Source organism: Stegodyphus dumicola, chromosome X1 (assembly GCF_044657685.1).
Source record: "Stegodyphus dumicola isolate Sdum_Otavi_A_Nest chromosome X1, ASM4465768v1".
Lineage (NCBI taxonomy): Eukaryota > Metazoa > Arthropoda > Arachnida > Araneae > Eresidae > Stegodyphus > Stegodyphus dumicola.
Window position 1 is genome coordinate 81,829,864 of NC_140780.1, and position 13,456 is coordinate 81,843,319.

At 34.3% G+C, this 13,456-nt stretch overlaps 1 protein-coding gene across 1 annotated transcript in view; it reads left to right on the forward strand.

Annotated features, from left to right (window-relative positions):
- Positions 1-13,198, forward strand: part of LOC118188280 (cyclin-dependent kinase-like 4) — a 98,710-nt gene extending 85,512 nt beyond the window's left edge. Inside the window, exon 10 of the mRNA XM_085807358.1 lies at positions 12,819-13,198. Within this exon, the coding sequence (XP_085663484.1) occupies positions 12,819-12,947 (129 nt within the window). The 3' untranslated portion in view covers positions 12,948-13,198. The remainder of the gene's footprint in view (positions 1-12,818) is intronic.
- Positions 13,199-13,456: the final 258 nt, after the last annotated feature.

The window sequence follows — 13,456 nt, forward strand, 5'->3', positions numbered from 1 at the left end:
ATTTTCTCGAGATCCTCTGGTTTTACTGCAATTTGAAAATATCCTGACGTCACTTCTAGGGTAGTCATATACTTAGTAGATCGGAGTTTTCTAATTATCTCATTAATTATCGGCAAAAGATAAGTGGGATATTTTGTTATACTATTTAATTTACGGTAATCAACGGCGAATCTCCATGAATTCTGATCTGGAAGTGGGAAGCCGCTTTTCTTTCTACATGAAACTACCGGGCTTGCGTAGGGGCTGCTACTCGAAACAATTATTTTATTGGCCAGCCATCTGTCTAATATGCTGTTCCAGGATTTCTTTCTTCATCTGGTCCTAGCGATAGTGCTTAGACCTAACTGGGCGGGCATTTCCTACATGTATCTCGTGCTGCACGACCTGACAGAAACCAGGTTTCTCATCGAATAATTTACAAAACTGTCTTATCAAATTTTCCATTTTCTTTCTCTCCTCTTCCTCCTACTAGAAACTAAAAACTACTACTCTTTTTCACTACTAGAAGTTTTTGTATTTCGTTCTTTACTTACACGTGCAGCCCTACTCTTCCAATGCAGACGCACTGTTTTCCTTGGGCGGCAATTTCCCTCTGTTCCGTTGTTTTAAACAATCTGTAACGGCGAAAAGTCTAAAAAGAAAGTTGTCTTGAGCCAAAAAGCTGCATTGGGCTCCAGTGTCCAGTAAGGCGGGGGTAGGGACATTGTTCAATAAAATAAGAATTTCTGGCAAAGCCAAATTTTGTACAACTACCGCATTTAACTTAATTTCCGAGGGATTTTTCTTCGCAGGGTGTAACCGTCCCTCTTCTCGGCCACCCTGATCAGTTTAAATCCTTTTTTATGCCCCTTGCTTCTGCTGCTGCTTACTGAGATCTTCAAATACTTTCGACTGGCATGTCTTCTTGTTATCTGCTTTTTCTATTTTTCCCGCTTACTGATAAAAATTCTGATTGCTTTGAGCTTTCTGTTGAGCGAAAACCTCGAAAACTGGCGGAAATTTACTAAACGCGCGTTTTCAGTAGTTCGTTTGCTCTGTAACTTCATGGCCGGCTGAAATAGATTTTTAAGTGTCTGGGGATTTCTTACCTACAGGAAAACTTGAATCGACGAAAGTAGACACGGCAAAATCACTTCGATTATTTCGTTATCCGGCCTCTTTCCGTACAATAACTTAAATATTTTAATTTTCATAAGAATAATGTTAGTCAAATATTCGATGTTCGTTTGATATTTACTAAAGTGCTCTACTAGCAGCTTCGCTTGGTCTTTGACTACGGGAAACTCCTCCGATCCTAGATCCCCCCAACAGGAACTTTTCGATACCCTTGAAGTTTTAAAATTTTCCCTCCGATCCTAGATCCCCCCAACAGGAACTTTTCGATACCCTTGAACCAAATCAGAGCCTGGCCTTTTAAATTAACCGTAGTAATTGTAACATTATGCACCTAGTTTACGGAATGTAAAGTAAAATACAGGTCCAGCTGCTCTAGGAAAGTCATCACGGAACCTTTGCCATCAAATGTTGCGGCTGGCTTCATACTTGTTGGCTTCATACTTGGTTTCCGCGATGGAAACGAATCCCTCCATAGAATTTGCTGATGGCTCAGGGATTTGAAAGGTCGGGGGCTCAAAGTAAATTTCCTGTTTTCCAACAGCATGGTTCGTCAAAATGTTTCGAGCGCCAATGTAAGGATCCTCCCTTTTATCTATTAACTATGTATTGAGGAACCTAGTGCTACTAAACAAATATGCTCTTAAGTCCAAAAATATAAACGTAGACTCAAGAAGGATTAATTACCCTTCATTGCTCAAAATAAAGATGTGCAGATGGTCCCTTTCTCAGGACTTACAACAAAGCCTCCACTTGGGGTTAAACTCAAAAACACAAGAAATAAGAACTTAACTAACAACTGACTAAAGAGATTTAGCCGAAGTTAATACAATTTCTAAACTAGTTGGCCCCTAATATTAAATCAGATAGCGCAGTTATGAACGGCACGTAATATGGGCGAGCATAGTAACAGCTTAGAGAGACGCAGCCAAAACGCAAACGTGTGCTATTCAGGAAATCTAATAATTCTCTTTCTCGAAGTCAGTGAACTTAAATACTCTCTACTTCTTATTTGAATTCAATACGATTCTAAAAACTCATTCTGGTAAGGAATTGTAAGCTCAAGCTAGAAGAGATAGGAAAAAGCTGTAACTTAAAAATAACTGTTGTAAAATTAGGACATACCTTACAAGCTTACAAATGAATTCTGAGCAAGGTGATATAATAGAGTAACAGGTCAGCGATAGCTAAGCTGCCAAATGCTTTCTCGCAAACGAAAGAAGCCTGCGCTTATATAGATTAATTAATTCGCACTCTGATGAGATTTAGCGAAAGCAGAAGTGAAAATATCGTATGCAGAATGCTTAAAACAATACTATTATGCAGAATGAGGCTAAACAATCAATGTCTAGTTTAATTACTTTACGAATAAAATGAATGTGTCTACAAGCATTATTACTGAGAATGAAAAATCTGCCGTAAGCAGATTCCGACAAGCAGAGACCTTTACAGGACTGTGACATCTGCAGTTAATGGAAAGGAATAGCTTTTGACAAGGTAAAAGAGATTCCGTATAAATCCATTCATGGTAATTTTATAACAGTTATTTTAATTTAATTCACATTTCCTATCCTATCGCGTTTCATCTTACAACTCCCTGCCAGAATAAGTTTTTAGAATCGCGTTGAATGCAAATGAGGAAAAGAATGGTATTAAAGTCAAGTTTAACTGACTTCAAGAGAGAGAGGGAGGAATCCTGAGTAGCGCGCGTCTGCCTTCGGGCTACGTCTGTCTAAGCTGTTGTTACGCTCGGCCGTATTATTATGTGCATTTTGATAGTTCGCCGGATTTACGATTGCGGGCCAACTACATTAGCAGTGTGTTAGCTTCGACTAAATCTCTTAGTTAGTCATAGTTAGTTCTTATTACTTACTTTTAAGCCCAAGTGGAGTCTTTGCTGTACGCCTGAAGAAAGGGGCCGACTGTTAATCTTATTTTGAGTGAATAAAGGGTAATTAACCCTTCTTGAGTTTACGCTTTATGTTCTTTGAACTAAGCGATAATTCGCTTATCACTCGGTTCTTTGACATTTAATTTAACAGGATAAAAGTGTAGAACTCAATATTGGCACCCGAAACATTTTAACTAACCTTGTCGCTGGAAAATAGAAAATTCACTCTGACCCCTCGTACCTTTCAAATTCCTGAGCTACCAGTAAACCCGATGGTAGCGGTCACAGCCGTAAAAGTTACGATAGAAATTCCCAAAAAGCTTTAGATAAAATAGTCAGATGGGCTAGTGAACATAAGCTCACAATTTCAAGAGCAAAAACAAAAGGAATGCTGATTAGCCCAGGAAAAAGCTGGACTTCAGAGCTGGTGGAAAAGCCCTGGCAACGCCAACATTGTGAAGAGCTTTTTCTCTCTCTGAAATTCTCTATCTATCTATCTTTCTTATATCTAACTAAGATATCTGTATCTATCTTTACTTTGCTTCCTAGAAAATCAATAAGCTGGTAAATTCATCGTCTCGGAGATTGTTATAGATCTGAACATAGAATAAATGCTTCATCATTTTGATCTTAAACCGCTTAAATTGTGAGATCTCATAGAAAAGCCCAAGAGCTCAATCGCACTCTGCACTGCGTTGATGAGAGCATTAGAAGGAAGCCTTCTGACGACGAGTCTAAGGGTCGTTCCCTGTTTAAATTAAATGATTTATATTCGATCTCCTGATCGACTAAAAACCGTGGTGATGCACGAGAGACAACTTTTGATGAAATGGTTAATTTTAAGAATTCACGTTCTTGTCGTGATTGAATGGAGGGTGCAAATTTCTTTAACGGTGAAGTAAGAAACACCAGTGTGCTCTCTGCTTGGCATGAACCGGAGGGGGAGCTGTGATTGGAGAGTTTGTTTTTCAGCCGGCTACTGTGTGGGATTACTCGCCAAATATAGAGGGCTGTTAAGCAGCTGAAACTGATTCAAGGTACTAATCTTCTCGAAAATAGGTTTATCAGTAGCTTCTGTAGATTTTCTTTTGAATAGGTTTTGAGTATTCTATAAAACGATTTGCATCTTGAATGCAAATAGGTTTTTTGTTAATGTCTAAATGTTTAGCAGAGGGCGTTATTATATTCGCAAACTGGCTTTTAGATTTAGATTTGGATGGGCTTGTTACAGAAAAATTAAGATTTCTATTGTACATAAATTAGGGAGAGAAGCATTCTTCTTGCCTTTTAGCTCTTCGAGTTTAGTAAAGAATTCTGGCTTGGTGGCAGGCAAGGAAAAGTGAGGTTTTCTTAAACACTCACGCAACGAAGTGAGACAATGACAATTATATTCACCTTTTAAATGACGGCCTTTATGTCTTGCTTTTTTTTATGGGTTCGGTTCTCCTAAAAACACACTACCTTAAATTGATGATCTGTACATTGGTGCTTAAGCTAATTTTCAGTGTAGCGCTAGTAAAGTCAATAGGCGAGATGGAGAAGGCTAAGTATCCATCGAGTTCGATACAATATCAGTGACCGGCTTACATGATTTTGTCCCTTTCCGTCTTTAAGCCTTCATACGAAGCATTCAGCTATTAGATGCTATTGCCCATACACTATCATTCTGTCATAGATAGATTATCATAGATATCATCTTATCGTAGAGCTTCACTGTGTTGTTACTAAAATATATATAATATGCTATCACTCAAAATAGAAAACCACCAGAATATCCTTCTTTAAGATAGCGCAACCGCACTAGAGTTTGCAAGAATGCGAATTGTGTTTCCCTGAGACTATGAAAGGAGTGGTTGTACGGCTGTTTTCATGATTTTTTCTTTGTGAAACAAATGTGAGCCATTTTCTCTTAGAAAGTCTTTCATAAAAGCATCCCTCCTTTTAGGCAGATAGCCCTCAATTTCTTTATAAATAAGCACATGAGGTATACAAACAAACAAACAAGCAGCATCGTGGTTAGGGCAGTGATCAACCATTCAGAAACTGTACGATTCCAATTGAAGGAGGCCTAGGAGTAATTGTTGAAAAACAATTCCATTAGCATTTATGTAACTGAAGACTTATGCTGAAGAAGTATTATTTATCAACAAAATGAATCAAAATATTACTTTATTTAAACAATGAAAATTTCTAAGAAAGTTTATTGAAAGTTTCAGTTAAAAGTTCTGATGCATGCTTGTGTCTTCTTTGTAAAAAGGGAAAATTTGTATATTCTTAAGATACTTTTATTGTCAGAGAAAGGAAAAATAAAGGGGGTACCTGAAACTTTAGGCAGTTCATAACACAAGAAATAATAGAATAGAGGTCTTAATAATAATAAGCTGTTTGTTAACTTCAGCAAGCGTCAAAGGTTTGATGCAAGTGTCAATGGTTTCGATGACGGGTACTGGAACCACACACACCACAAGAACCAAGGACACGGAAACTCCGAACAGGCTGCCGTGTTCATTATCGAGATAATGTTTTTTATGCTTTATTTCCCGTTTATGAGGAAGGTTTTTTAGGAAGAAGTTTTTTGTTGCTGTACATTTGAATAGATAATGCTGTCGTCTCCTAAGTCTCCGCAAATGCAGGCATCTGTTGATGAAATCCTTCTGGAGTAGAAATAGGTACGGAATACACAATGACTCGATAGAATCCAGTTTATTTGTAGAGTAGCTCTTAGTCTACTGTAATCTCAAGTTTGGAAATATATTGTAGGTCATCGTTGCCTTTTGTATGGCATTCCATTCCTACTCCCATGAAGCCATTTCTGGTTGATCCAAATTGGTAGTGAGTTAATTTCTTCACTGGTATGTACAGCATACTGTTGTCTGTTCATGTGTCTTGTGCAGCATCTTTTGCAAGTTTATCTGCTTGTTCTTTTCCGTCATTGCCTTTGTGTCTTTTGACCCATGATAAAATAATGCACTGCTGTTTGAATCTCCGTAATACGCTTTGAATTCTGTTCATTATTAGGAAATTGTATTCCGTTGCTCTTCTAGCATATAATGCTTATTGGCAGTCTGATTGGATATGTAATTTGTTGATGTTGAATCTTCTTGCGTATTCCAGTACCTTCAGTATTGCAGATAACATTGCTTGAAATTTGCTGTTATCGCTGACTAACTGTCCTTAATGTGTTTCAATAATTTCGCCTAACTCTTACATCAAGATAAATTTAAATGAAGTTCGTTCGCGACATTCGGTTTCTCACTTATAGAAATTTCGTGAGGTTGTTGAGATTGCAATTTTCATCATTTGCTTTCTGAGGAGCAAAATCTAGCGGTGTATCCCTAGGAATACTTTTCATTAACGAAGGAAAAAGTAAACATCCATATGATTCACTTCTGACTCTTATTGAATTTAGTGATCTTATTTGCACATTACAGGTATCATATAACTCTCTCAAAACATGATTATCATTCGAACTTCTGACAGGTCGCAAGTTAAACAGTTTATGAAAGTATGAATTAACAAGGAGATTCTTTTCCGACCAGTAATTTCATTAAGAACTTTAAGCGTTTCGTCGTAATTCTCTTGGGGTAATGAAAATTTTTCGACACTTTTTTTAAAGCTGCACCACCCAATAAACTAAACAAATAATAGACCTTATGAACTTAGGATAGCTTTACACTTTGATTTATTTCCATTTTGAAATGATTATAAAATATCTGCCGCACCTTAGCATTTCCAGTAAATTTGTCGATCTTATTTTTTGGAAATTTAGCATTGTAACCAGAGCTATTATTAACAACAACAGAAATAATAAATATATTAATTAGTATTATCATGAGAAGAACCATTAGAAACTACTGAATTATCAATATTTCCTTTTTCTTTTAAGTTTTATTTCTCTGAAAGTCTATTTTGTAATCGTTACTTCGCATTCCAGGGCACTTTAGATTTCAGTTTCAGTGTCGTTTGCATCACTTAAATTTCTAGTTTTTTTGCCTAACGTTTTCAAAAAAAGAGCTTATACTTTTAATGTTTCTAATTGTTCTTCTGAATCTTTAATATTTCAAGGAGGAATTAAGGATTCCGTAGAACATGCCACTTTATTTATGGCTGAACGAATAACTTTCACTTAAGTTTCACAAGTTCTGCTTCAGCCATTTCTATTATGATTAACTTCAATTTCCAGCAAAATAAGTTGAGCAAAACACTTCTTACATTTTCTGGCGAACCGCTTAACCTCTACTGGAACATTCGTAATCCAATTCGAATACATATAATCCATTAGAAATGTATCCCATTTTTCTGACACCGTGTCCAGACTTTCACCGTACTTTGTCAGTTTTTGGGGCGGTAATATGTACATGATGTGGGCAATTTCACAAACCATACTTACCTAGTACAGGGCAGCACTTTATTTACACAACACAAATAAACAAAGAGATATACACTGAAGAGCCAAAACATTATAATCGCCTACTCAATAAAGCGTTGTGAGAACTTTGGCCTGAAAAACAACTGCAACTCACCTTGGCCTAGACGCCACAAGTTCTTGGTATAGAGACTGGAGACAGATTGCACCAGATGTCTAAGCAGCGGTCACGCAAATTCGAAGTATTCCAATACGGTGGTGTTTGAGCTCTGAGCTGCTGTTCCATGACATCCTAAATGTGCTTTATCAGTTTAAGATGCTGTGAGTTATGTGGCCATAATATTGATTGGAATTCATCCTAATGCTCCTCGACCCCAACAGCTCAGCGACGTCGCTGCGACTTTGCAAACGTGTCACACCTGCGACGATCTCAATGTCGCAGTAACGTTGTAGGTATGGCTTAATGTCCCCTTTTTGCGACGTAACATTGCGATGTTCATGTGAATTCACATTGGGACATTGCTGTGAAGTCACACTGTGTCGTTGATGCGTAGTCACGCTGCGACATTGTTGTGAAGTTGCACTGTGATATTATTGTGAAGTCACACTGCGACATTCATGTAACGACACATTGCGACTTTAATATAACGCCATTGAGTGACACGAATGTAACATAATAATGTGCCATGAATGTAATGTCAAAAAAATGCAAATGAATGTCACACAACCCAGAATTACTTTCTAAATGATTAGCGTGATGTACTCCTATTTTAGAGAACAGGTAACCACAACAATGTTTTAGTGATCCATTAAGGAATTTCTCTTCAATGTATTAAAATATTTCCGTAATATTCGAAAATTTTAAATTATTGAAAATATTCAGCTTAATCATTTGAAATTTTCTCATCGTACTGAGGTTGTATCTCACCCTATTAAGCTTACATAACTGTAATTCATTTATGTTTATTACATATAAGTATAAACCATAGTGTACAGAAAACCCATAACTTAGTACGTATGATGCAAAAGTGATCCATATGGTCATTTTCTAAGCGTATTATATTGCGAATATTTTTTATTGCGAATATTTTACCGGTCCAACCGGTGCATAATTTTGTTTCCATTCCTTAAAATTTAATATTTAAAGGCACTTCATAGTTTTTCAAAATTTCTAAATTGTATTAAAAGTTCTTATTATAGCGAATTCTTATTATAGTTTATTAAAAATTTAACTATATTTCTTAATTTAACACTTTTTCCTCCCATCTTTTAAAATAGAAATGTTTCAATGGAAAAAAAAAAAACTTTTTCGCTTGCAGTGTGTATAATAACTATATTTCTTAATTTAATGTTTCCCCCCCCCTCATTCTAAATGGAAAATTTAAAGAAAATTCTATTTGGCTCTGCATATTTTTTTTTTTAATTGTTAAGCTTTGAATACTGTTTTCTGTTCTCCGTTTTCTCTTTTCCTTAATTGCTTTTCTGCCAGAAAACGAGCTAAATTATTTTGATAATGGGATGAAAGAAAAACGTTTTAGTACTACATTTATAGGACATCTACCTATTTGAATATTTTGTTATGTAACGAAATGTTTCATTTTTAATTAAAAGCTTTTGTAAATCAACACAATCATAGTTCTCAAATTAGTTAACTACAATCTTAGTTTCCAAATTAGCGATTTGTTGCTTAATCTGTAATACTGAACGAATAGTTATGGGTACAAAAATCACTAGCTGGAAAACATAGTTATGGAAACTAAATTACAGAAAATATATGTTTATATTTAGTTACATTAGTTATACAAAACGGGTATTCTCTTTCATCATTATTTTTTCATTGACAAATTACAATTTTATGAGATTTTTAAGTTAAAATAATTCTCTTACACTGCTTCAATATATTTAAATAATTGTATTAAGGTAAAAATATCGTATAATTTGTTTCATTTAATGATTAATGTGAATCGCTTGTTTTAAGTATTTTTGCATTAACTAAAAATAATTTTCTGTTCTCTTAAGAATTAGAGATTAAATTAATAGAGTTTTACTCAGTTTATTATGCAAAAGCATAACAAATTTTCTTGAAATAATAATTCCAGTTCATAATACAATCATTGTTACCAAAGCTGAATTGCGGAAAATCTGTATTACTCTCTTCTGAGAATATACAGTGTACTCTAACCTTCATATCAATGCTTAAATACCGTTAGTAGCTCATAACTTTCTGAAATGAACTCAGAAACTGAATGAACTAAATGGTAAACTGAATAAAACTCAGCTATGTGGTAAACTTTCCAAGTTCCTTTATTTAATCAACACATATGGGGAGTAAACATTTATTGTATACTGACTTTAATGATAGTAGTAATAATTAATATATAAAAATTGAAGAAAAATTGAAAAATTATTATTAAGAATAAAGCGATTATCGCCGATAAAATACTAGAGATGCATGAACTTCTATAAGCGCAAGAAAAATCAATGATGATTCTTTGCTAGCCATAAATTTCTGCAAACATAGAGAGATTCAGAACGATGCTTTAACTTAAGCATTTGGAATTATTTTAGTATGATTTCACAGAGCAAAGATGAGGATTCAGAAAATATGTTTTGATTTAAAGATGAGGTAACATGAGATATATTCATTCCTTCACTCCTGCTATTCTTCTCGTTTAATATAAACACGATTCAGTTTTTTATTTGATTTAATTAATATAAAGATGTTATATTTTACAATGCATACTTTCAAAAGTTGTTAATTTAATATAAATGAATCTGTACAACAAAGAGCCGTACCGTTTTTGAGCGAATCAAGCACTTGCCAGTAGTGAGGTAAGTGCTTGATTCGCTCAAATTACTGCCAAGCACAAATTACTGCGTAAATAAGGATTTTGAAGGAAATAAAAGTGTTTAGGAGAAGCAATTATGAGAGTAGTTTCAGATATTAAGATCTGATGACAACGCTCTGATGCTGTACTTCTTCTTTCTTTAAACTGGACTTTCTTTAAACGCGTTTATGCCTTTATTAAAACTGAATTTCAGTTATTTACTTAAGTTTAAATTGAAACTGGCTGTATTTTTGAAAATAAAAGTAATTCTACTACTTAATTTTGTAGGAATAAGTTTACAACTTTTGTTAAAATTAAAGAAATAACGAAAATATAAAACTCCGCCCTCTTACATTAAAAGAAATATTTGTTTGTCCTACAGTAAAAGGCAGCGCAATTATACGGAGTTTTCAGATCCTTCCATTGACTCTCCATGAATTTGCTTTCTGCTATAAACAAACTTCCAGAGAAATTTATTTATTTAAATGCGGCAAAGAACTGAGATGTGTCCCAATAAAACGAAGTCCATGAAGTTATATTTTACCTTAAAATCAGTGTTTCTTCGCCTTTTCACTTTTCAAAGGTGAGAATTCACTGAAAATATTTTGTAATTTGTCTCTTGCGTATTTAGGGCTCAAAGACTTACTTAAAACAGACGTGTCATCTGCATAGTTTGTGAAAAAGGTTTCTTCGCCAGTTGACATGTCACTAATGTATAAATTAAGGCCCAGAAAGAGAAACTGTAGGACTCTGGTTTTGATACCTCTTTTACTGATCCGGAACCTATCTGGCGTCCAGACTACGCTTGTTCTTTAATTCTGTCTAGAAAAATCCTTTCCTGTAGATAATTAGGCAAGATGTTATTAATTTCCGGCGAGAAACTATATGAGATAAATTTGAAAAGAAGGCGGCATAATCCCACAAGTTATCGAGTGCTTTCTCGAAATATTCTTCACATAAAAAATAAAAAATATTCTTCTATATATAGCACAATTCTTGTGATCTAATTCGCTGTGGCAAAAAATCCTAAAAGAATGTGGAACTCTTCACAGGTTTTGTGTGTCATCTCTGCTAATCTTCTCAGTATCAGTATATGAAACATCGATATGTTACTTCAAATACTAATTTGATCCCGCAGTGTCATAATAAACTACTTAATAATTAAGTCACTGTGGGCACATAATAGAGAAAAAAAAAGAAAGTGAATGCTTCCTAAGATAAGAAACGAAGATTGGTAAACGATGGAGACCATTGTCTCGTGTATGCAAGATTGTCAAGCAAATGAAAGCTCAAAGTTTGAGAAGAGATGCATGTCACGTGGTATAAATTAAATGCAAAGCATTCGGAGAGAGGAAGCCACTAGGTACAAAAACTACAGTGCAGAAATTTAGGTACAGTTACAAAATATTCAGTGTTGAGTGAAATTAAATCTCACAAATACAAGAATTCGAAATAAAAGGAAATACACGCTAGGCAAAATCAATAATAAAAGAAATATTAAAAATACTTACATAAAAATAAAACACGACTAGGGAACGAACTCGTGGTTGCTGAGTGGGTAAGTCACATAAGGCTTGACTAAATTATCTTCAGAAATAATCTGAGAACTTCGAAGAAGTGGCTTTTACTACATACCAGTCATTTGTTGAAGAATTGTACATTGATTTTGATCACCTATTTCCCGAGAGCGTCCACTTTAAGCTTTCTATGGGTATGTACCTTTCTCAGAATAAAATGAGCTTTCAGTGTTTGCCTCAGAGCTTTATTTTGCATGACTAGCAATTTAGTCAGGTCTATTTCTAAAACAAAGCCGAGGTAGGAATGCGCAGCAAATAATTGACCTCTTGATAGAAAGATAAATTCGTTGCTTTCCGTTAAAAATTTATTTCAAAATAGTTGCTTAATAGCATGTGAAGTTGAACGGCAATGCTTCAAGATTTACCTGCGACATGAGTGATCCAGATTAGCTTTCTATTTATGATAATACCCAGATTATTAGCTTCTGTGATTCCAGCCACAATTTGCTGAGCACAATTTGTTCATTTATCACGATTTTTTCGCCTTCTGTCAAGTAGGAGCTGGGATTTCTTTAATATATGTAGTGTGCCACTCGCGGTTATATAGCTTTTGATATCATTTTTCACTGCCGTAGTAAGTAGGAAAATGCAAATTTCTGTTATTTTTCAAATAAAATTCTAATATTTACAGACATAAACAGTGCAGTATACAAATAAAAAAATTTTAAATTTTACAAATTGTACTTCTTAAATTATAAAAGAATTAGTTTTCACTTTCCTAATTGTATTTTGATGACATTCATAAAAAAGAGGGGATACTGTCTAATGTAATAGAACAGCCTTCTTGTGATTCCATTTTCTGATTTGTGTTTTTGGATAGCAATGGCTAAAGAGTGATATTACATTGCTTCTGATATTGCGTAACTTAACATAAAAAGTAATAAGTAATTCGATTTTGCAATTAAAAGAATTTGTCGCAACTTTTAATCATACCTTATTAAAGAATATCATGTTACTTTTATTGTATAGTTCAATGTAGTTTTATAAACTGAATAAAATTATAAATAATTCTATTTATACATGATTTTCAATATTTTTTACAGTGTGGACAGTACCAGTCTTTATTATTACCTCAGTTACCAGCAAAAACGAATTGCTTGTCTTCGCCAGAATCAAAAAATAATTCCTTATCACGATCATCAAACATGTTTGATCATTTGCCTAACATTTGACAATATCAACGAATGAGATTCTTACAGAAGTTACTCTAATCCTTCCGTCATTTAAAGTTATAAAAAGAAATTCAAACAAATCACTGTGTTTTAAGATTGTTGTATAACAATGCCAACCTCTCCCTGCAGATGAGATAGACTACAAGATTTTTAATTAACATGAGTCTTTTGGTGCTAAGATTTCACTGAGTTTTCTCAAATGTACCTGATTTTTGTATATAACCTCTTAAATAAAGATACTGTGGATGCAATGGAAATTTTGATACGCTTAAAATTTCATATGTGTTATAATTATCACCTATGCATGCACAAAATTCTTCCCTTTTTTCGTATTTATTTCAAAACGTATTAGAAAACGAAGATTTTACGTTAGAAAATTTGATAAAATTTTGTTTTAGGAAGTAGAGTTAGCAAAATTAAATATTACACTACAAGTACAGTATACGTATATTTTATACACTAGAAAAATATTAATTATAAGTTGCCATGGACACAGAGTCCTCTATATT